At 39.5% G+C, this 23672-nt stretch overlaps 1 protein-coding gene across 3 annotated transcripts in view; it reads left to right on the top strand.

Annotated features, from left to right (window-relative positions):
• The window catches only part of znf618 (zinc finger protein 618), a 31821-nt gene extending 10438 nt beyond the window's left edge, over positions 1-21383 (top strand). The window contains exons 2-15 of one of the 3 annotated variants that reach the window (XM_046375079.1): positions 417-702; positions 1318-1395; positions 1685-1729; positions 7700-7789; positions 8505-8585; positions 9075-9164; positions 9530-9619; positions 9806-9895; positions 11205-11282; positions 12271-12315; positions 13107-13184; positions 14005-14217; positions 14542-15644; positions 16020-21383. In XM_046375079.1, the coding sequence (XP_046231035.1) occupies positions 444-702; positions 1318-1395; positions 1685-1729; positions 7700-7789; positions 8505-8585; positions 9075-9164; positions 9530-9619; positions 9806-9895; positions 11205-11282; positions 12271-12315; positions 13107-13184; positions 14005-14217; positions 14542-15644; positions 16020-16568 (2889 nt within the window). In that variant the 5' untranslated portion in view covers positions 417-443 and the 3' untranslated portion in view covers positions 16569-21383. Of the gene's footprint in view, positions 1-416; positions 757-1317; positions 1396-1684; positions 1730-7699; positions 7790-8504; positions 8586-9074; positions 9165-9529; positions 9620-9805; positions 9896-11204; positions 11283-12270; positions 12316-13106; positions 13185-14004; positions 14218-14541; positions 15645-16019 lie in introns of all 3 variants that reach the window. The other 2 variants (XM_046375078.1, XM_046375080.1) reach the window with 2 other exon arrangements.
• The last annotated feature ends 2289 nt before the right edge of the window (positions 21384-23672 follow it).

Genomic DNA, 23672 nt, shown 5'->3' with positions numbered 1-23672 from the left:
TTTGGGTGTCACAAAGCTTTGGAATTTATGCCATCAAAGGTCACTCATGAACAGTTAAGCTCTGTTCTTTACGGGTAACATCAAAATTTATTTAATTTGTACATTATTTTTCACATGGTCAGACTTATTAATGGTGCGAGATCCTGTGCATTTTGTACTTACACTTTTTTTTAGGTGTTTGGAAAAAGAGTGGTGGGTTTTGGTGTTTTTTGTTTTTTTTTTTTAGACTTGCAGTAGTTTTCAGACTCAGGATATTGCTTATTAACCACAGCTTGTTCTTAGGCACTGAGTACCAAAGTAGGTAAAAGTCAATATAGTATATGTTGGACAAGTCATGCCTCAGTTAAGACTGCATGTTCTTGCTGGACCAAAAAAGTTAAGTCTTTGCCTCTCTATTGTTTGTTCCCCTGGTACAGAAGCACAGGCTCAGAGGAGGTGGAGTCATGAGTGCACAAGAGGCACCCAATCCTGGAAAGGAGCAGACGGATGGTGGGAGTGCAGCCACAGATGGCCCCTCACCAACCTTAGCCCCAAAATCCAAGAGTACAAGCCCACCACCTGTCACAATAAAGAAAGAGCCTGGGACCTCTGAGACGAGTAACGGGAAAGTGGGTGATGCCAACCCTGCCGAGATCTGTGTTGTCATTGGAGGAAATGATGGAGGAGCAAGTGGAGGTGGATCCCGTAGAGCTCAGTCCGAGGGTATGTTTGCCCTTGGTACTCCTCCTCCAACGAAGAGCACAGACTCATGCATAGGTGTGTGAATATACATGCGTTTCCTGACTGCGTTCGGCATCTCTTCAGCCCAATCTTGTTTTCTTACTGATAAAACAACACAAACACGCTGCACAGCATTTAAGAGAAATTCAGCAGCAGTGTGTCTTTTCAGAAACAATGTCCTGGTTTCTCAGGATAATCCCCAGACCTTGATGTAAGCAGTCTCTATTGAAAATACTTTCTGTAGAAGAAATTGCCCCTATAAAAACACTGTTGTTGCTGTGAAATTTTTAAATGTTATTTTCCAATCATATGAGCACAGTTGAAATTCTGTTGACCTCCATTTTATGTGGTATCTAGTATTGTGACAGCAGTTGAAATCTTAAAGTCCGATATCTCAAAACCTGTTTGAATAAACCCAATGCATGGCCAGAGAGGGAGAATTATTTGTTAAAAAAAGAAAGAGAGAGAACGCCAGTTTACTGTATACGCATTCAGTTGCCATTTTATTAGGTACATCTAGCTAAAATGAATGCAGTGCAATGCAATATCCCCATAACGATTTTATTTCCATGACAATGTTTTTGAATTCTCATACAGGTTCCTACGTATGTGGGGTATGTGGGAAGAAGTACAAATATTATAACTGCTTTCAGACACACGTCCGCGCACACAGAGGTAAGACACTTAATTTTTTGTTCGTGTGTGTGTTTAGTCTTTATGAAAATGCCAAATAATAACTGACTGCTAGCTGTGTTTTCCCTCTCTCAACAGTACAGTCGTAAAATGATTCACTTCCTCTATATGAGTCATACATGTCCTGCTGCTTGTATTTAATTAATTTTATGTTTTTGTTTTTTTGGCCTCTGAATTGTTTTAATGTGAGTTGGAAACCGTGGGCAGATAGGAGCACATATTGATCTTCTAGCGGATTGCTTTAAAGCTGACTTATCCCCCCCCCCCACAGAATCCGAGAGCATGGTTGGAGATGGTCTACCCCCGGCACACAACAGTAAGTACACTTTTGCACACTCCTCCAATGGACACACTCAAGTATATTAGCATACAAGCAGAAGCACAAGCAGTTTATTTCATACATGGCTCATTTAACAGACATCATGTTGTGTTTACTAGATATATTTTATACTTTTACTAAGTTGACTTAAACACAATCCACTGCAACTTGTAACTGAGGATATGTTTTGTCTGTATGTGATTTAACAGGCTAAAATTCACATTATTTCTTATTTGTTTTTATTATTATTCTCCTCTCTGTGGCCACCTTACCACAGGTGACATGCCACTATGGTGTACTTGTAAGGCAACATCCAGTTTAATCTCAGAATTTCTGGCACAGTCATGGCATATGTGGACACAATGTTCTGATTGTCAAAGTAATACCTTGCTGATGCAATTAGCCTAGTTAAAGTTTAACTGAATGATCTCACTGGAACCCATTTAAGATTGTGTCCTCACAGCCAAAAAAGTCATACACTAGGCCCTTGTTGTTGCCTGACAACATCAGTTTCTCTAATTTATGTGAGGTAAAGCAGTAAAACTTTAACTATGCTGAACAGAAGTATAAATGTGACACTTTTCTTTTTGGTCTTATTTTTCATGAGCTGAAAGATGAAATAGGTTTTCTATGCACACTAAAGGCTCATTCCTCTCACATTTCATTTTAAATGTGTTATTGAGCACTTCTCCTTTGCCAAGATAATCCATCCACCTGACAGCTGTGATGCCAACAAGTCAAGATGTACCTGACGGGTCAAGATGCAGCATGATTATTTCACGAGTGTGCCTTTAGCTGGTCAACACCAAGTGATGTCAGTGGATGAATGCACAGAATTGGGCCTCAGGATCTCGTCATGGTATCTGTGTGCATTTAGTTTGCCATCAATAAAATGCACCTTTGTTTGTTGTTTATGGGTTATGTCTTCCCATATCATATCCCCTCTGCCACCATGGGGCACTTTGCTCACACTGTTGTCATTAACAAAGTGTTCGCCCACATGGCGCCTGTTCGCCATCTGCCCGGAACAGTGAAAACCGGCGTTCATCCATAAAGAGAGTACTTCTCCAAAGCGCCAGACACCATAGAAAGCAAGCATTTTCCCACTAGATTCGGCTACAACAGTGAACTGCAGTCAAGTCAAGACCCTGGGGTGGACGATGAGCATGCAGATGAGCTTCCCTGAGACAGTTTCTGACATTTTGTGTGTAATTGTTTGTTTGTGCACACTAATTATTACATCAGCTATCCAGGTGGCTAGACTCAGATGATTGTCCTGCTGAAGAAGCCAGATATGGAGGTACCTGGCTGATCTGGTTTCATGTGGTGTGCAGTTGTGAGGCCTGTAGGATGTACTGCTAAATTCTCTGAAATGACAATAGAAACATTCCTACTGTTACCATGCAAGGTGCACATCAGCTCAAAAGTGAAACATCTGTTGCATTGTACTGTGTGATAAACCCGTCCATTTCAGGGGGACCTTTTATTGTGACTAGTCCAAGGCACACCTGTGTAATAATCATAATTAACATCTTGTTATGCCACACCTGTCAGGTCAACAAATTATTGTAGCAAAGGAGAAGTGCTAATCAACATGGAGTTAAACAGATTTGTGAACAAATTTGTAATTGGCATTTTGTGTGCATAGAAAAGTTTTAAAGTCGGAGCAAAAACTGATGAGTTGCAATTGTATTTTTGTTCATTGTACTTGTATTTAAGTCTTCGTGTATAGGCACTTTGCACTTCTTACTGGCATTGTTCGGCTGCCAAGGCCTGCAATTCGATAGGCATCCTAAAATCACTCCCAGGAATCATGACGAAAGTTTGATTAGGACTAAAAATACTTCTACCTTAGTGTAGTACTTGAGTTATTTTTAAAGCTTCCTACACACTCTCAGCAATCATTACATGAATTTGCACATCGCTTAAAGGTATCATAGCAGGCAGAAAAGAAAGAGCAATCATCTTTGTGCAGACAGAACCATCGTATTTTTTTTTTTTTTTTTTTTTTGCCTGTCTGTGGAGTACAAACACAGTGTAACCAAAAGGTTTGTGACAGTGTTAATAAGTAGGCCAGAGAGGCTGTGTGACAAAAAAAAAAAATACTGATAGATTAAATTCTTAAGAGGATGGATCATCCTGTAAAGCATTTTGGTTAATAATACATATTTAGAATTTGTACTTGCCATTTTATAAGTCTGTTTTAAATATAACTTGGTTCCATGATCTGCCTCAAAAGATTAAGGCAGAAAATAAAGACAAACCAAACTGAAGCCAATTATAACTTGTTTTAGTACCAGTTAATGCGATATGATAAATAAATAGTGACATGGGAGTGAAACTGATTCTGTATGTCAGTGATCAAATGAAGTTTAAAGCTCAGGTTCTAGGCAGTTAAGCCTGCTTACCGCTAGACTTTAATCTTAATGATTGGTTACTATTACTATAGCAATGAAGTCCGGAGCATTGCAAGCTGCCTGTCTTTTTTGAAACCAAATGAAGAAAACTGAGCCAGGCCGACTGAAATTAAGTCTAGATTTGCCTGTTAGCATGGTTTGTGAAGGATCACTCTGGTGAAGAGTGTTGTGGAGGAGTTGAAGAGAGTATTTTGGGAGCCCAGCAAGAACAAACTTTCCGTAGTTCTAAGTGGGCGTTAAGACTGAAAACAGACCTGCGTTAAAAAAAAAATGCAGGCGTTGGTGGAAACGTTGCTTTAGGTACCAGTGAGACAATAAATGCCTCCTCCACCAGGATATCACATTTAGATGCTCGAGCCCCCTAAGCTGGTAACCCTGCTGCATCAGCTGAGTGGTCCCCTTTACATTGTGTAATTATGCTACAGTTATTTGAAACCTGGCTCCGTATTTATTACACACCTCAGAATATCTCTTTACACACACACACACAAACACAGCACGCAGCTGTTTTACACTACTCTCAAAATTAAAATGAAAACTCAATTCATAAGCAATTTTCAGTATGTATTCCAAAATATATCCCTGTCATATTGATTGTAATATAAAATGGAAAGTGGTTTGTGCATTTTCAGTTTGTCAAGCTGGCAGTCTGACCTACAATTAGAAAATGAAAATGCAAACTGCACTTTGGCATTTGAATGTGAAATGTGTCATGACTTTTAGTGCTTATCAATAGAAAATGAAATGTCAATTTGCATGTTCATTGAATAATAGCTAACAATCTTTTTTAATACATTTTATCAGGCTTCTTTTCTGAAATATTTCAGTCCTGTTAGAATCAGTGGACAGGATGTAATATCCAATTGCACGAACTTTGATTCAAACACCCTGACACCTAGATCACAGGACTCTGCTGGCATTTTCTTTTCTTTGAGATGTACTTGAAAATGAAGAGGAAAGTAGTCTCCTTGAAGATTGTCTTGGGCTTGTCTTACAAGTGTTTTGCATTCTTTGGCAATGTCCGTGTGTGGCTGTGTAAAAGCCACAGAACAGAAACGTCACAATAAACACACAACTTACGGCCATCATGGATCCATAACCTGTTGCATATGTTGTTTCTGTTATTGTTTTACTCTGAATGCATTCTCACCTATGTTTGGAGCAGTGATGTTGAGCTTTAGTTACACTGCCAAGCACCTTGAAATTTGGTAATTAATGGAGAAATTACAGAATATGCATGGTATGAGAGCCTTGTTGTCTTGCTGCAACATTTAGACACCCTAATAATCACTTTTGTAACTATAGTTTGTTGTTTTCAATTCAGCCTAAATTTCATAGATCCTTTTTCTGTGAGATGGAGAAATAATTTGTGTTATTGTGAGGCTCAGTAGGGGAAGAAGTGCTCAGATCGTTTACACAAGTAAAAGTACCATATGGTAACTAACAGACCGAGACAGTGGTGTATCAGCAGCTCCTCTGTTCTGCTCAGTTAAATTACTGTCTTTGTCAGTGGAGTCTGGATTCAAGTCAACTTAAATCATTTAATCAAGCCAGTGATTTATTCAAGCTATGTTTGTTTATTTCAGGAACAACTGAAAGGGGACTTTGTTCAAAGACTACTGACTTTAATAAAAGTCCCAGTTGCATGTGGAAGTTGGTAACATCCAGCGTTAAAGTGTGGCTGTTGAGCTGCACAGTCTGGCATAGTTTATTGCTCTTGTACTGTGAATGGTGTTAGTTTGATTTAAAATGGCTTGTTAAACAGACCCTTATCAATGGCATCAGTTTTTTCACTGCCAATAATGTGAATATGGAGTATAGAAAGTGTGGAGTCATACTTCTCACAGTACCTATGTTCCCTGAAGGCAACTTGGTAAAGGAAGGTCTTCAGCCTTTTTTGTTATGCTGTCACTCATGATTGCACGCCCCTCTAAGCTGATGCCACGCCCCCCATGCCAGATGCGGGCCAAAAGTTTGAAACTGAAAAAAGAGACCTGAGAGTGAAAAAAGGATTTGAAACCAAATAAATAAGATTTGAAACTGTAAAAATAAAATCTGCAAATTAAAAAAAATAGACCTCAAATACTGAAAACTGAATAGATTGTTTATTCAAAAGAATTTCAGAACTGAATAAAAATTACATTTAAACTGAAAATTATTTTAAGTTCGAGTACAATGTTGTATTTTTCAAAGTTCAAAATCAAAATTTCAGCTTTCAATTTCGAATGTTTTTTTTTTTTTTTTTTTTCAAATTAATGAAACTTTTGGCCCTGATTTGGCACCATAGAAAAAATGATCTTTTTAAATCAATTCTGGCTCTTTTCTGCCCTCTGGATCACACTTCTGGGAGAGCTGATTTTCAGTCTTTTTTTTTCTTTTTTTCTTTTTTTTTTTTTTCCACAATAGCATGGAAAAAATTTGTCACTGTACTGCTAAATGATTAAACAGTTGTTGCATGGATGTCTAAGGTGAGGGATGTTCTGCTTCAGTCAGAACACATACATACAAACATAGAAGACTAAACCTGAACCAAGTGGAGAAAAGAGGTTAGAAATCGACTTTGTCTTCCACTTGCCCTGTGCCATGCTGTTTATACAATAGACTGCCTTCAGACAAGATTTAACTACGGTTTGCCAAGAGACACTTCAGATATTCTTGTCAGCAGCCACCTGGCTGCATGATGATTCCCACTGCAACAAAATTAGCAAGAACAGGACAAGTAATCTGTATCTTTTGTTGTTTCACTCTGTTAGTCTGCTACAGGCTGGGCAAGAAACCTCTTTGTAAGATAATACATTTTTAAATGTGTTAAGGAGAAGCGGTATTAATGCACATTCAGAAATTTACATTTGAATGATTTGGGACAAGACAAAATTTCAGTTAAGTATTCCAATTCAAATGATCCATTTTGAATCATGTGCCAGCAGTATGTACAATCTGACAGATTCATTATGAAAATGCAAGGACAATTTTACAATTAATTCTGAAGAACTCTGTTTTGTACTGTATAACACTCTTGTGATTTAATTAAAATGTGAATTGCACCAGTGACCTCATTTACATTGGAGTTTCTTTTGCTACATGTTTTCTAAACTTTGGAGATTATTTGGAGATACTACTCATAAAAATAATCAAATCATTATTAACTTTTCTGTGACTTTTCCTCAGGGATTCATCTGCCTATTTTTCTTGTTTATCTGATTGCATTTAGCCTGTCTCTCTGTCCGTCCATCCGTCTGTCGCTGTTCAATCAGATCTTTTTTTTTTGTATTTTTTCTAATACAGGACAGCAAAAAACAGAACTCTGCCCACGAAATATTTAATTGAAAGACATTGGGGGTACAAGGTGCATTGTAAACTGCACACGAAAGCAAAGTGTTGTTGCTATTTAATTATTATTAGATTATTATCTACTCGGTTTGGATTCAGTCCCCCCTATCACCCACCCCCACCGTACTGGTTGTCAGTGCCAGTAATAATCACTGTTTTCCTGCCTGTGTGTCAGTCACATATAAACATTGCTTGTCTTTCTCTATCTATTCATCTGCAGGTAGCTTCCGTTACTCCTGTGACATTTGTGGCAAGAAATACAAATACTACAGCTGCTTCCAGGAGCATCGTGACCTGCATGCAGTTGATGGTAATCATGAGTTTAAAGATAACTTGCATGGCACTTTTTTTTTTTTTTTTTTTTTTACTGCGAAACTCTCGACTTGAGCTGGAGTGTCATTTTTAAGTGAACTTCCCATTTCACTGTGTACTCTCGCTGCAGAATCTGTGCTTCCTGCAGCAGCAGCAAAAACTGAGAAGCATAGTAAAGAGGAGTACATCATGAATTAGGGGAGCCTTTTTCCAATAGTTATTGTCTGTCTCAGGTGAAGAGTATTTCAGACTGGTTATTTCTTACTTTGCTGGAAACAAATGAAGCCCAATGTTTCAGAATAATTACTTCAATTTGACAAAATCATTTACTAGTACCTTACATGAAATTATGCTCAGTAGTAAAGTCATATGCAGGTAAACACTTATCAGTGGGATGGCTTTGCCTTTTCCTGGCTGTGACCCCTCACTTTTTTGTTATTTTGTTTTCTCATAATGAGTGAGCTCTAAAATAAATGGTGTATATATAAAAATATATAAACAGATTTAAACCAGGACTGAAATATAAACTTAAAGTGTGCATGAGAGTAACACATGAGAGCTTCATTTAAATATGCCATTAAATGAAAAAGCAAGGAGAAAGTAGCACATATGCATCTGAAACTAACATCTGACAAAGTGTTAGGATGAAATTTTAAAAAATGTACAGTCGATATCAGTGTAGTAATTGCCTCTTTCTCTTTTGTCTCTCTCAGATCCATACGAACAGGTAGTCTTACCTGTGGATGGCCTTAAAGAGGAGGAGCCAGTTGAACCCTACCAGAAAATAGGACCAAGTAAGATCGTTGGATGCACTTTTTTCCAGTTAGTTCTGCAGACATACCCTGACAGATCAAGACTTCAAAATGTATACACACTGTAACCTAAGCAGATAATGCCCTTCAGAAAAATTAGATTAAATGGGGCTCATTTATTATTGTAACCCACTGTTTCAAAACAATTTGATTTAATTTATTCCGTTATTTTACAGTGGTGATTTAGAGGGGAAGTTCTGAGTTGAGACATAATTTCTTTCCTGGTGTTAGAGAAATTCTGCCTAGATTTTAGTTGCATCCATAATTCTTTTCATTGCCCTTAACATGCTGTTTGACGGCCTGAAGCCCACCTGTGTCCAGCTCAGTGTATTGGACACAATGTGCAGTGAACTGCAGTGAATAACCTTAAGTCATGGTGATGATCCATGTTAGAAAAATGACACTAAGCATATGAGCTAACTCCACACTGGAAAGGTTTCAGAACATGAGTCCAAAAGTCCTCCTTCGCAGGGGAAAAAGCACTCGCCCACCTCAGCAGAGACCGCAGGTTCAACCGACGGCAGCGTGTGTCCCTTCAAACACAATTGGCAGTGTTCGCAGGTGGGAAGCCTGCATTTGTCACTGCACTAATGACTCCTACTGGTTGGGGGGATAGAGTGAAGAGACCCCTGTGTGTTCTCAGTTCTCTAATATTAAGCTCTTGCTAAAAGTAAACTTTCAGATGGGAATTTTCAAACAGGAAAAGACACGTTCAGATCAGAATCACCAGCAACTTGCTCTTCTCCACTCCTCTTGTTTTCTGCTTCCTTCTACTGAATTAAGACACAATTAACTAAATGATTGTTTTTTTTTTTTCAGTTGAACACAAATAATCCTACCAATTGGACTGATATGTTACAGGTTTTGCTACTAACATGGGTTTTTGATGAAAACAAAAGTTTTATTGTGTGTTTTCTTGTTTACAGAAACCGGGAGCTATGTTTGTGAGTTCTGTGGGAAGCAGTACAAATATTTCAACCCGTACCAGGAGCACGTAGCTCTTCACACACCAATGGGTGAGCCCGTTTAGTTTCTGCTAAAAGCCTTTTGTATTAGATTTGAAAATGTCCAGCCTTTGGAATTTAAAGTCCCCACTGTTTTTGTTTGCACAAATTTAATCTCTTAAAAATAATAAAATATTCATTATTGAAGAAGTGCCAATAAATTGCACTGAGACTGACTGAGAATTTATCCCCATGTAGGCTCCTTTGATATGAAGGCATCACGGGCACAAGAATGTGGTGGTATGGATATGACTAAATATAGTCACAGCCAAACTAGTAAGATAAAAAGTAAGCATCATTTTTTTATTCTTCATTTTTTCATTGGTTTTGTTGATTGTACAATTCTAAGCTATTTTTGCATGTCTCATAGCAGTGCTTAGAATCAGAGCAGTAAGTTTTGGGTTTTTTTTTTACCTTTTACTCAGAGCCAAGTATAATATTTACACATCATATATATTATATTTGTCAATGTTAATGTAGATCTTGAATGCTTTGTAATTGAATGTGGTTGTCAACATGACGAATAGTATTGTTAAATATGACTCAGGTCAAAATGGTGCAGAGATTGATGGTAATAATATGAGAAAACAATCCAGTGAACATGATCAGAAGCTGAATATCTACTGCCTGTGCTGCTGAATAATGTCTTTGTAATCATAGTCAGTTTTCCATGATTGTGGCTCGGCTGTGTTTGAGGGTGTGGTTGAAATTCTTATGAAACTCATACGGCTAAAGTGTGTAACACTGAGCAGGTAGAAACAGGATATGAAAGAACCTGAAAAGACTGAATGTAAGGTTCTGGGTCATTGTATTTGTGGCAACCCTGCTGGAAACTATTAACCTTTAGTGAATGGTTAATTGCACAGTTTTAGCAATGATACATCGGACATTTTTTTTCTTGTTATGAATCTTTTTTTTATTAATTGCCTCCAGCACCTAAACACATTAAAGTTCTGATTTAAAACATTAAAGTGAAATTTAATACAGGTCATGCAGATTCTTCAGTTTCTTGGAGAAAGTTAGCCTCATTTTAAGCTGATATCTTTTTTCCAGAGAGGTTTACAAACTCAGTTAAATGCTAATAATAAGTACAATTAAATACTTTTTTTGTTATTTTAACCTACTACATATAGTCCCTTGTCAACATTGCAGGTGACTTTAGATAATGTCATTCTACTATGTTCACCAAAAGCTGTCATAAATCCTTGATTTTTCTCCCTAGTGGTGCAGTATTTTGTGGCACATAACCCCCCCCCCCCCCCCCCCCCAAATCTTTCTGCTGAGAAGCTCTCTGCCATAAAGAACTATTTAAAGCATGGCACACTCACATCTTAAAAGTGGGTCAAAAAGATGGAGTGAAGACGAGGAATTAAACCCATATTTAAACGTAATGTGAACATTTGGATGCTTTTTCAAGCCTGTTAGCGTGATTGATTTGCATGCGGCAAACTGAAATTAAGAAAACTAAATTGCACGCCATTGACTTTGCTCCATCTTGAATTCTGTGTCTGCTCATCATAGCTTGAATTAAGAGCGATACCCACGTAATTCAGTGTGGCCATGACACTCAGTGTTTTTCCTGTGTTTTCACTCTCAGATACTCCATTCAGGCGGAAACTGGAAAGTGCAATTCAGTCCAGCCTGGTTGACACAAACAGCTCGCAGAATTCGAGCGGTGAGCGCTGAGTCACTCATTTTATGTGGATGTGTGTGTGTGTATTTATGTGGAACTGTATCATTTCTGCTTGAATGGTTAAAAGTATTTTCAGTTGTCAAGGCTGAAAATTGAGGTGGCTAGTGTGGAGGGATGGGGGGTGGTATTAAAAGATTTGACCACCTTGCGTCAATTGTTATTATATGAAGCTGAAGTCTAAGAGCTGTATGATTATTGTCCTCCAAGCTCAGACCATGAAAATGGAGACCTTGTTGAATACCATACTGGATCACCTTTGGTTCTAATAACAGCTGCCAAATCATAGCAGTGACCCAAAAATAGACTAGTAATTAAGGGCTCCGAAAACATATTTGCTTAATCAGCCTCTTACTGTGAGCGCTGCTGTCCTATGTGAAAGCCAAATTATCTGAAAAAGTTTAAAAGTCTAGCTCTTTTTCTGATTGCAGTTTTCTGACTTTGTGTGTGTTGTGTCTGTGCTTTTCTTACTGGTTTAAGGAGTTTGGCGTAAGGGGAAAAAGGTGATGCCACAAAGTTCTGTGTACCAGTTGGCCATTTTTAATCAGAATCTGATTGACAGTGTGTAGTTTGTTTAGTTATTTTGTCAGGCCACTCTCAATTTAAACCTGATCAAGCCACACCCATCCTAAAGAAATTATGCCTTCGTTGCTTATATAGTAATGGTTATTTAATGTTATATGGAAGATTTCAGAATTAAGATTTAAGACTTTTTCTCTGTTGGTGTGGTTGTACTTTTTTGATCAGTGTGTTTTTCCTGACTGTTTTGTTTGCATCAGTCTACATTTGAAAGCGTGGAAGTTGTTTGTTGGCCTTGGCATTGTCATCAGTCACTGATGTGAGGTGTGAGGTTGCAAAGTGTTCTCTATCAGTTCACAGAAATTGACACAAGCTTTAAACAGAATAAACAAGGGACAGAAAATGGCCCAGTCTTTCTGTAGTTTTAACTCCTCGCCTATCCTCTTGTCCACAGGCACTGCGAGCCCTCTGGTGGCCACTTCCTTCTCTACAACCCAGAGTAAGTACAACCCCACCTTCCTGCACGTAACTGAAAATATGCATGCTGCGCAGTTCTCATTTTACCTTTTTTCCCTTGCATGCTTCAATTTTTGTTACTCTGTCAGTGTTTAGTGCCGACGTTTCTCTAAAATCCTTTGTGATTGTACAGATTTTCTGCATTCAGCTTCATTATCACAAGGGAATGTCTAAACAAGATTGTTAACATTTGTCTTATTGTACATCAGCATTGTGTTCAGATAGAGCTGTGTTTTTCCAGTGACTGACAAGTATGTTGACTTATACAGTTAGAGGATTTTCTTTTGGTGGACAAAGATTGTTGGAAAAGCTGTCACAAATCTTTAAAAAATGTTTTTATTCCAAGATGTAAACATTCATTTGTCTATTTTGGTTTTGTTTTTTATGAGATATGAAACAGTAGACACGGACATTAAATGAGGGGAGAGATAAGGAGGTGGAACAGCGTGCAACAAAGGCCTCATATCAGATTTAAACCAGGGCTAAAATTACATGGTCAGCTCAGGCTGCCGAGACACCTCAACATACAACTGTCAAATATCACTGCGAATATTGGCAAAGTAACACTCAGAAATCATGTAGCATATTGAGTCACTTTGTGCTGCAAAAATCACAGAAGCAACAGTATCTTGGTGGAACTGATGTTCAGAGCTGCTGATCCAGTATAGATCAGGGATAATAGTCTAAAGGCTAGGAGAAGGGCAGCTGAACAGTATACTAATTTTCTTCTCTGACAAAGAGTCAATACTCTTCTGGGCCTTGTGATTCTTTTAGAACCCTACACATGTGGTGCCTGTGGCATCCAGTTCCAGTTCTACAACAACCTGCTGGAGCACATGCAGTCCCATGCTGGTGAGTCCAGGACTACAAATGCACGAGAAACAAAAAGAGAATGTGAACACACCCTCAGTGGCTGCAATGCAAGTGGAAGTCTGATTACATGTAATTCTTAATTGTTTTTTGAGGTGTAGGCATTAATTTCTTGGGCACAAGAACAATTTTAAGGAGCAGAGTATATTTTTGAAAAGAGGGTTGTTGCAGATCTGGTTCTGAGGCTGCTGGATCCAGTTTTTATGTTTTGTTGCTATAGCTTTAGTGCATTATATATAACACTTTTGATTATTATATCTAGTAATTAATCATTTAATATATGAAATGTCAAAAGTTAAGATCAGTTCCAATCTCAAGCAACCACAGCTGAAAGTCAAAATTATGTTCTTTAGATTGTTTACCCTGTAATGCATTGTACAGATATCATCTGAACAGTCATAAAATACTCTTACCCAGGCTTCACCTATGAAAACAAAATATGTTTACACTACTCGATGCCTTATGATGAATTTTTGGGCTCTTTGGGCTTTGCTGCAAGACTGACTTAATTTAATGATATACCCTGCAAGATTTGTGGCTGATGTGTGAGAAATGAGAAGAGAAATCTTTTTGTAAACTTGCACAGCTTTTTCGATGACACGCTTTGTTAATGACAGACTCAGGGAGGACTAGAAATGGATTTTTGTGTTTTCTCTTACTGACAGTTGTTTGGATTGTTTGATTTTGTCATAATTTTATTCTTCATTTTTTTTTTTCTGGAAACGGTTAACATACATTTTCTCCATTAGAATCATGCGATTTTGTCACCTCTGCCTTATGTTTCATCTCTCTGCCTCCTCAGCGGACAATGAGAACCACACCAAAGGGGACTCTCCCAAAACCTCCTCTGCCTCCGGTCCTCAAGAGCAGTTGTGGAGAGGTTCTCAGGCTCAGGCTCAGGCTCAGGCCCAGGCCCAGGCTCAGGCTCAGGCTCAGGCCCAGGCCCAGGTTCAGGCCCATTCCTCAGTTAAACTACAAATCCAGCCTCAAAATATAAGAAACCACACTCTCAGCCGTAAGTACCGCCATGAACTTCATTCATTTCACATTAGAGTTACTGTATGTACGGGTAGAAGAACAAAAGCAAGAACAAAATCTCACGTGAATGGGACTCAAATATTTCCAACTGTAGCCTCTAAATTTTCCATAAATTTAAAGTGAATGTGGTCTGTAATCATTACCATGTCTTTATCACTCCCTGCGATTGTGTATTTCCTTTTACCTTCTAAGATAATATGTGTTTTCTGACAATATGCCATATTGAAATAACATTAACATTAATTAGTTATATGTTTTGCTCTGCCTTTTTTACCCATCCATCTGCTGTCTGTGCTGGCAGAGAGTAATGGACTACCTGAGAAGGAGCGACAGCAGGTGGCTGAGCGCCTCTTACGGGTAATGTGTTCAGATCTGAGCATGCTAAATGTGCTCAACAGCAAGGACTTTCTAAAGTTGGCACAGACCCTAGTGGATACGGGTGCTCGTCATGGTGCCTACTCCACCCGCGATGCTTTTGGCAACATGAGTGCCTTGGCACTGCGCCAGCTGCCCCGCATGTACAACCAAGTCAAAGTCAAAGTCACGTGTGCTCTAGGCTCCAATGCTTCACTTGGCATCGCTGTAACGTGCCACTCCCAGACCTCAGGCCCGGATGCTTGCTATGTCCTAACAGCCTACCAAGTGGAAGGGTCAAGACTGAAGCGCTACGTCCTCGGCGTAAGGGAGGCTGAGCTGAGGGAAGGGCCTGAGCAGGTTCACCACTGGGTGCAAAATGTTCTGTCTGAGTTTGTGATGTCAGACATTCGCACCGTGTATGTTTCGGAGCCCAGAGTTTGGGCAGCAGGGTTTTCAGGATCACCACTTGGTGGTGGCAGCAGCCGTGGCAGGATATGCTTGCGATGCGCAGGATGTTCTCTCGGTGCAGTTGTCCAGGCTGTTCTTGGGAAGCGCAGCCTCCAAGCTCGAGGTCTTCATGAGTTGGCTGAGCTTCTGTCAACGTGCCGAGACATCGCTTCCTCCTCCACGCTGGCCCTTCGTGAGGATCAGTGCACTAACACATCCACAAGCACAACCGAGGAAGGTACACAGGGCAGCCCCGCACAGTGCCCTACCCCTCCTTGCTGGGATCGTATCGCAGAAGCTCTTCTGCAGGTTCATGCTCACTTTGAACAGATTTGTGAGGCTTATGGACGCAGTAAGTCCACTGCTCCACTCCTCCAGGGTCTCAACAAGCATCTGCTAGGGACGCTGGCTTGTCTCTTGGCACCTCTGCGCTTAGCTGCACTGGAGCTAAGTAGCCAGAGGAGACCAACCTTACAACAGGTGCTGCCCGTTTACCTGCGCTTGGAGAAGTTTTTCACATCCAAAGCTGGAGAGGCTGGAACTGGCACGGCTAGCAAACTCTGCCACTACTTCTTAGAAGCACTTAAGGAAAACTTCAAGGTACTAAACTACTATTGCTAACATTAAGTTTCTTAAATTGTACATTTTGTTGTAATAACATTCCTCTTAAATTACTGAAATTCTGTAAGGAATGGGGCCTAGGTATCATTGAAATCTACCTATGCCGATGTAGATAAAATACTTTCCGTAGTGTTGTTAGAAAAGCTGTCCCTGTACTTTGCCTGAATAAAATAGAAATAAATAGAAACAAATTAAAGATCTGAACTGACATGTCTGATAGTCAGATTGTATGATTGGTATATGGAAAGTATTGAGCTTCTGTACCCAGCCCCAAGAGGGCATTGATATGTCATTAGTGTATATGAGCAATTGGTTTGAAGAAAGACTGAGTCATTGAAATGTTTCTGTCTCAAGGTTGAACGAGCCCACCAGGTAGCCATGGTCCTGGACCCACAACTCAAGCTTCGTTCCGTGCCAGCCTACCAGCACGAAGACATCATCTCTCGTGCATGTGAAATGGCTGCTGAAACCCGGGACGGAGGTATGACGGGTGGCGGTGGCTCAGGCGGCGAAGAGCGGGACACTGATGGTCCACCAACTCCAAAAATAAGCCGCATAGAGGGAGGGGGAAACAATGGTAATACCTCAAGGGGGACCTCCTCATCTTGCACAGTGTCTGGTAATGATGAGAGTCAGAGCCAAGTTAGACAAGAGATTTTTCAGTACCTGGCTGAGCCTCTTCTCCAAGGCACACCTGACCTCTTCCAGTACTGGAGCTCAGCAGTGGGTGAGAAGTTCCCCAGGCTTGCTCGCCTGGCACTGTGGCTCCTTGCTGTGCCTGCTGTGGGCATACGCAGCGAGTGTGTGACTGTGTGCGAGCAGAGCCTGACTATGAAGAGGAGGCAGCAGGTAACCGCCGAGGAGATGAACAAACTCATTTTCCTTCGCGCCAACATGGGCTAGGCGAGAAACCTGATCAATCCTAACCAACCAAACAGTCACCTCCAACCAATGACTTAAGACAATTATTTATATACTGTATGTTTAGATCAACTGTAAACTTAAATGTGTATGGACATTAAATACTTCTCAAGACAGATATTTACAGGTAACTCACATTGTACAGGTTGCAGTGCCCACAAAACAAAACGGTTTGTTACGTATTTGATACAGAGAAAGTACTGTGGACAAAATGTACTGGTGGAACGATAACTCTCAAAAGGCAGTCCTGTTTTGGTACGCCACCCTCGGTATGGGATGCACACATTAGCAGGATGAATTTCAGTCTTATCACATGCAGTGGTTTGAATTATTCCAGCCTAATGACCAAACTGCTACAAGGCTATAATGCTGTTATTTTCACTTTATGGCAACATTTTCAGGTAAAGTCAGCTTTCACTGCTTGAAAGTACTGTCACAGACCTCTGAAAAGAATCTTACTAGATTATCAGAGGTGTCCAAGAGATATATTTCATTTCATTTTATTGTTATTACCATGCAGGAAAAGATTAAAAGTAACCTTAAATACGTTTAAATGTGTTAAACATTTAAACAGTTTGACTCAGTTAAAACAGTTTTACAGCAGGTTCCTGTTATAGCAGTAAGTAGCATGTACAATACATGTACAGTTGAAGAATGATCATTTCCTTTGGTGTGACATGAAATTCAAGTGGTGAATCCTCACTGCAGTCGCACCTCTGACAAATAATTGTACCAGGTTTATGATTTACTGTTATGTATCACTGCAAATTATATTTTTCATCATATTCAGCCATGGATGGTTAGGTTAACTGAGAACTAAATCTCTGCAGCTAATTTGATGGTTGCTTCAGTGGCCTAAAAATGTAGCTCTGGATCATTTCCAAGCTGCATGCATTTTTCATTCAAAACAGTAGAAAGCAGCTAATTAAACATTAATGGCGGTATGATGCTTTCCTTTTTGTTTATGTTAAAAACTGTGGAAAAAAAGTCATCCAACGGTTTGTTTTCTTTCTTAAATTAACTCAAGAGGTCTTATGCTGCTAGATATGCAAGTCAAATGGCTAGATTTGCACGGAAGGGCCAGTATCAAGTTAACTTGAATAAAATCAAACTTTGGTTGAGTTTTTTTACATACACAAAGAGGATTGCATCATATTAGTACCTGTTTGTGGTCAGCCTACACTGATTTCCCTCACCCTCACTATACTGTAGCTGGATTGCACCAACAGGAAACTAAAACATTTTGGATCAATAAATCTTATATTATCCTTTAATACTTGATGATACAATCCATGTTGTATATCAGTAACTACACAATAGTGATATCTAGGGTCCATTTTGTCTGGATTGACACTTTTGATAGTGCTGGTTATTCAGAAATGTCAGTCACCTCTACAGTTCAGCTAGTTGCCCTCAGATGAACAGCAGTAGTGTTATTAGCTGCCTGTTTAGTAAGCTCATAGGAAAGGATTTAATTCAGAATTGCAGAAATCCTTGCATTGCCCACTGTGTGTCAGTGTTTGTATTTTTTTAAAAGCCTTTTTAGTAAAGACTTGTTCATAGGAAAGTTAATATTATTTAATTTATTCTTCCCTCATTTGTCAGTCTAATATAAACATTGTCTTCCATTTTTACGGCAATAAGCTTTACCACAGGGCATAGTTTCTGACTTTATCTGCTTAAAATGACTGTTCTCCTACAGTTAATTATAAATGGTAAATTATTTTCTGTTTGTGTAATACACATAATTTTCTCAGGAATGAGCGCACCCACGCAGGCACCGCCACTTTTTTCCTCACTGTACCGAAAACGCACCAAACTGTGACCTCAATGCCAGGGTATGTCCTGAACTGTGACTGTTGTGAAACGTTCCACCCCAAGTACATTTAGTGCCATTTGCAACAAACGAAATGAAAATAAAAAGGATCACTGAGGGTTTATTTGTTTCAGGATGAAGCTGATTCTGCCAGTACATTCACTAAAGTCAATACATGCATACTAATGAAGTCAAGTTATTTATTTTTTTATGGATTCTAGTATACACTTACCCGAGTTGATACCTCCTAAAATGACTTGGATGAATGGAAGTTATACTGTAAATTTGTTTGTTGCCTTTGGTACTTTTCAGTCATCTCTGTTTTTGGGCCTTAATTTTCTTTCATGTTAACCACGTTAAACCCTACAGTCAGAGACAATGTCATGCCTTTTTTATTGCTGTCGAATGCCTTCCTTTCACCATCTTTTCTAAAGTTTGCAGTTGCTTTTCTTTATTCACTAATGTAGATTCAAAGGGACCTATGGCTGATGGTTGGAAACAGTGTCCTCTAGTGGTCAAATATGGACCACTTAAAATTACGGCCAACTGTGGTATTTGACAAGTGCTTTATTCCGAAGTTTTAAAAATGTTTAACTAAGTGAGCGTGCACATTTTTTGGAGTCATCCCTTTGTTCATAAAACAAGTGAAGAATTAAGTCTGAACTGAAAATTACTGATTAAAATCACTAATTATCGATTCAAATCAATAAACCCTAACCTGACATTGCATCATCTACATATAGCTGAATATATAATCCCTTTAGCCACAAAAAAACAAAAAAACACCTCTTTTGTCATATTTTCTCCCCAGTACAATTTTAGATACATGTAAATTATACTTCTGGTTACCCAACACTCAAGTCAGTCTCCTGTTCATTTCATTTGATGTTCATGCACAGTTAGCTGGACTTCCTATAAGTGGAATGCAGCAATTATTAATACACGAGTAAGCTCCCTGTTATGACATATAACCTTTCTGCTGTACAACCTGTCCATTGAAGCCTCTATGATGGAGAAGTTCCAGCATCCACTTCCTGTTTCCAGCTTTCACGTCACAGATGTGCACAGACGGCCAGTAGAAGTACTAATGAACTGTACTTGGAAATATAGAAGTCATTATTGCATCCCTGTGGCATTCACATTAACATAATGTTAATGTGACTGTACCTTTTAGGTTGTTGGGACAGAGGAAGTAGAAAGTTGGCGCACTGCACATAGGAAATGTTAGGGCATCTGAGTGAGTGGTCACACACTATGTGAGATGTTTTTTATACTCCTTACCTCCAGTAGCATCTTGATTTACTGCTTTCATGAATGCTTTTCTCTCCTGGAAGTTAATTTATCACCAGGCTGAAAAACTCTACTGCCCACTCCGGTTGAAGGCCTTAAGCCTGTTTAACCACACCCAGCATCACTGATGCGTGTGCTCAGAAATGTGTTCTGTTGTACCTGCAAGCACACAAAATATTGATGTCTGGGCTCCTGCAGTACACCTGTGAATCACTGCAGCCAGCTGATAAGTTAAACCACAGGAGGTCAGCAAAAACCATTTCAGGGGATGTTAAGTTGCAATATAATGATTTCTTTTATATCTGGGTTGATCCAACTTCATAAAATCTGTTTTTCCTCTCAAAGATTGAATTCAGTATGACCAAACGTACATATATATTTTTTTCATTCCTGAAATCAACACTTTCTGCTGTTTTCAAACTGATTTATGTTACTCACTTATATTTTGGTTAAATTGCTGTAAATTATATTTAAGATTGACTTTTCTAAGAACCAATCCAGTGTTTTACCTCAGTACTCAGAAGGTAATGTAATTCAAAAATTGGAGATGAGTCGATAATATTTAGCCTTGATCAGGATATAGTCAAAATACTGTACAATGGCTTGCAGTTTTAGCAGTGATCCCCAACAGAACTGATGAAGGGATTTTTCTAACAGTTTTTAAATAAGTGTTTTAAATAGAATATACTCTGGGACAAAATGCCATTGTTGACGTAATGATGTCAACTTGATTTTACTTAGAAATAGCATTCTTTTTGTTGATTAAATGAGAATTATATCTAAGATATGCATGCTTTTCATAAGAGTGCTTATATATACATATATGTGTGTATATATATATACATATATATATACACATAAAAAAGTTAGAGCCAACACAATTCACTTGCATCCGATGACAAACACTGGCTTATGAGTAGACGTTATCTTAAGACACTATTAAGAGTCAGATAAGCAACCTGGACTGAATTTGAACCTTTCAAGGTGGGAGTAGCGATGCTGATTATGGATTGGTGTTTATGGTTTGACATCATCCATTTTCAGAGGATATGTTATGTAAATACAAGAGAACTGCTGTTTTTATGCCACAAGGGGGAGCCTTCATTTCAGAGATACAGTAGGGAACACCAATAACATTATACCTCTATTTTCTACAGTAGCATTTCAAAAGGTTTTGATATAATAGAAAACTCAACTTAGATACTGTTATTAGACAATTGAAATCCGCTGTAAGTTTTATTTTGTTTCAGGATTTTAACTTATTCAGATAATAATTGTAAAATATGGTATAAGAATGCTAACATGGAGCTCTGTTCTGTTCAACTATGGATTATAGTCTGTATTATCAATTCAGGTTAAGAAACTAGTGTTGCTCTCATCCTATTTTACAGGCATTACTTCCTTTTATACTCTGCTAAAATGCAAAAAATGTGTTTGATTCTGTTGTTTTTTATCGCACTTTGGCAGCAGATTCCTGTGTAGCTTTAGATCTGAGTTGTCTTATTAGTAGGCCTAATTTATACTTTTGTAGCAACACTATTTTTATATAATGGCAAAGAAAGGGTTCAGTGTCTTTTTGTTTTGTTTTTCCTGTGTCATATGTGGCAGCGCTGTTCAATGTTTCTTGAATACATTATCCACTGTAGTATGTGATGTGTGAATAAACTCCAAATCTGGTGTATGTGCAGTTAGAGGAGCTGTCTGTGGATGTATGTGTGAAGAGAGGAAGGATGTTGAAGGACCTGGGAGTCCAGTTTTATCTCTGTGGAAGTGTATTCACAGGTTAGACTGACACTGAAAGCTTTAAATTCCCTTTGCTTGCATGTCAGAATAAAGAAATTTCTTTTTCAGTCAAAGGTTGAAGTAAAATGTTAAGAAAACCTTCTGTATTTATGAATCAAGAGGAAAACCTGGGAAATATCGGACCGTGTTCCTGTAAAAGTTTGGTTGCTTATTTTCAGTATAAATGAGGACTCCCACCCAGAGAGACAGAAGGCAGAGCTTTCCACAGTGGCTGAGAGGGGAGAGATGTAGGGCCTCAAACACATGTAGGGGGCAAAGAGGCCCTATATAAGGGCAATGCGATTGAAGACCCGCACATGGGCAGTGAATATACAGAGCCTGCTTTGAGGTGCGTGCAAGGGTTCCCCGAGGACTACGGATAGGGCAAAAGAGCGAGCAAGTGTTCATCACAGCCTGCTGTCTTTATCCCTCCTTTCGCACCCAGGTCAGTCAGCCCCCAAGGCGCAGCAGTCTGCAGCCATGCGGAAACACCCGCACTCTTGTCTCCTCCGCTGCTCCCAGCACAAGGGCTACCTACCTAAGCCTAATTTACAGCACATGCGTCCAAGTTTGCCAGCCCCACCAACCCCCCTCACTCACACACACACACACACACACAATGTGACCCCCTCCCTTCCTCCACACCCCAGTGCTGAAGGTGATGTTTTACCTCAAGCTATTAGGCCCACAACAATAACATGCTGAGTTTTTGTTTTGGTCACAGCACCAAGTGCATTTTTATCCAGTCATTTAGAAAACCAGAATGTGGGGGAAAACAACCCGACAATTGCTTCCGTTTCATTCTGGGTTAAGAAGAAGGAGAAGTTGTAGATCAGCTCTTTCTCAAGGAATGTAAGGAGTATGTGGGACTGTTTTGCAATCAGAATGCATCCACACAGGTCATATAAGCAGAATATGAGTAGATGTCATTGTTCACGTTGTAAAATTATGAGTTTGGACTTTGTGTTTAGAATATGATAAAAGCAGCAGCAGCTGAATTTAAAGGGGGTTCCCCTCTGTGTACCACTATGTGACCACTGGGTGGCAGTATCTGACTTTATATCAGCTACACAGTGGACTCACTGAAAGCTTCAACCTAATGATATAATACAGTCCAGCATGGAAACACTACAGAACAATCTGGATTTAGCAACAAAAGTCAGACATCATCAGTTTGGATTTTATTATATCACACAGGAGTAGATTTTAATAACTGGAACCACTGATGTTCTGTAGAGCTCCTGTTAATCCAGGTTAGACCAAGACAGTCAGAAGCCCTTATAGTTTATCCAAAACTATTTTTGCTTTGAATTTGGCCTCTATGACCATGTTTATTGGGTTATGCAGTATATTCACTACACAGAGAAGCAGTAGTCCAACACCACAGTGAAAGAAGGGAATCATTTTAGTGATTAGTGAACATGTATAAACAAATTAATAGCCGTGAATCAATGAACTACTAAAACTCCTTTTGCTTGGTGTTCATGTTCTTTCACAGTGATCACTAATAATAAAATAAAGATTCTGGCCCCGTAGCTGACTGTTTCACTTTAGCCAGTAAGACACATGTCAGCACCCAGCTACATTTGCACAAACAGAGAAAGTTCTGTAGACTTCCCTTTGTCCTTGGCTGTTACACAACCAAAAGAGAGGCATCCAGGTTTCGTTTTTCAAGCCCAAATCAGGTGGTGCTGTGCAGCTTTGCTTCCACCCCTGGCATTGACAAGGTTGGCTACCTTCACCCCTGCCCAGCCAATGGCCATCAATGCTGTCCCGACTTGTCTGCTCAGTGAACGTTGGAGGGACAGGGAAGGACAGGCGGAAGGAAGTGTTCTCACCCTCCTCTCCTTGTCCCGTATGGAGGACCCGGTGGCACCGGCACTGTAGTTTCTCCTGCTCAGCAGGTGCTGACTTTTATCAGTAGTGACATGAATGTACAGAACTGCCAGGGCACATCCACCCAGTTGCTGTCAGGTGTCGTTCCTGCTAACACTCCACCTAGCCCCTGACCTCACAGGTACCCTGTGTGCCTGTCTGTTCGCCTGCCTGCTCTGATCCCTCTGCACACCTGCGAATATATACACATGCACGCACATCATACACCAACTCAAAAAGTCTTTTCCCACAGTAGGCCACAGGATTGAGTTTGTGGCTTCTTGTGCACTTTTCAGAGTTTCTGGGTTCTGCCTACAGTCACC

This window comes from Scatophagus argus, chromosome 20, assembly GCF_020382885.2.
Source record: "Scatophagus argus isolate fScaArg1 chromosome 20, fScaArg1.pri, whole genome shotgun sequence".
In the NCBI taxonomy this organism is placed as follows: domain Eukaryota; kingdom Metazoa; phylum Chordata; class Actinopteri; family Scatophagidae; genus Scatophagus; species Scatophagus argus.
This window is presented reverse-complemented; position numbering and strand designations above follow the sequence as displayed.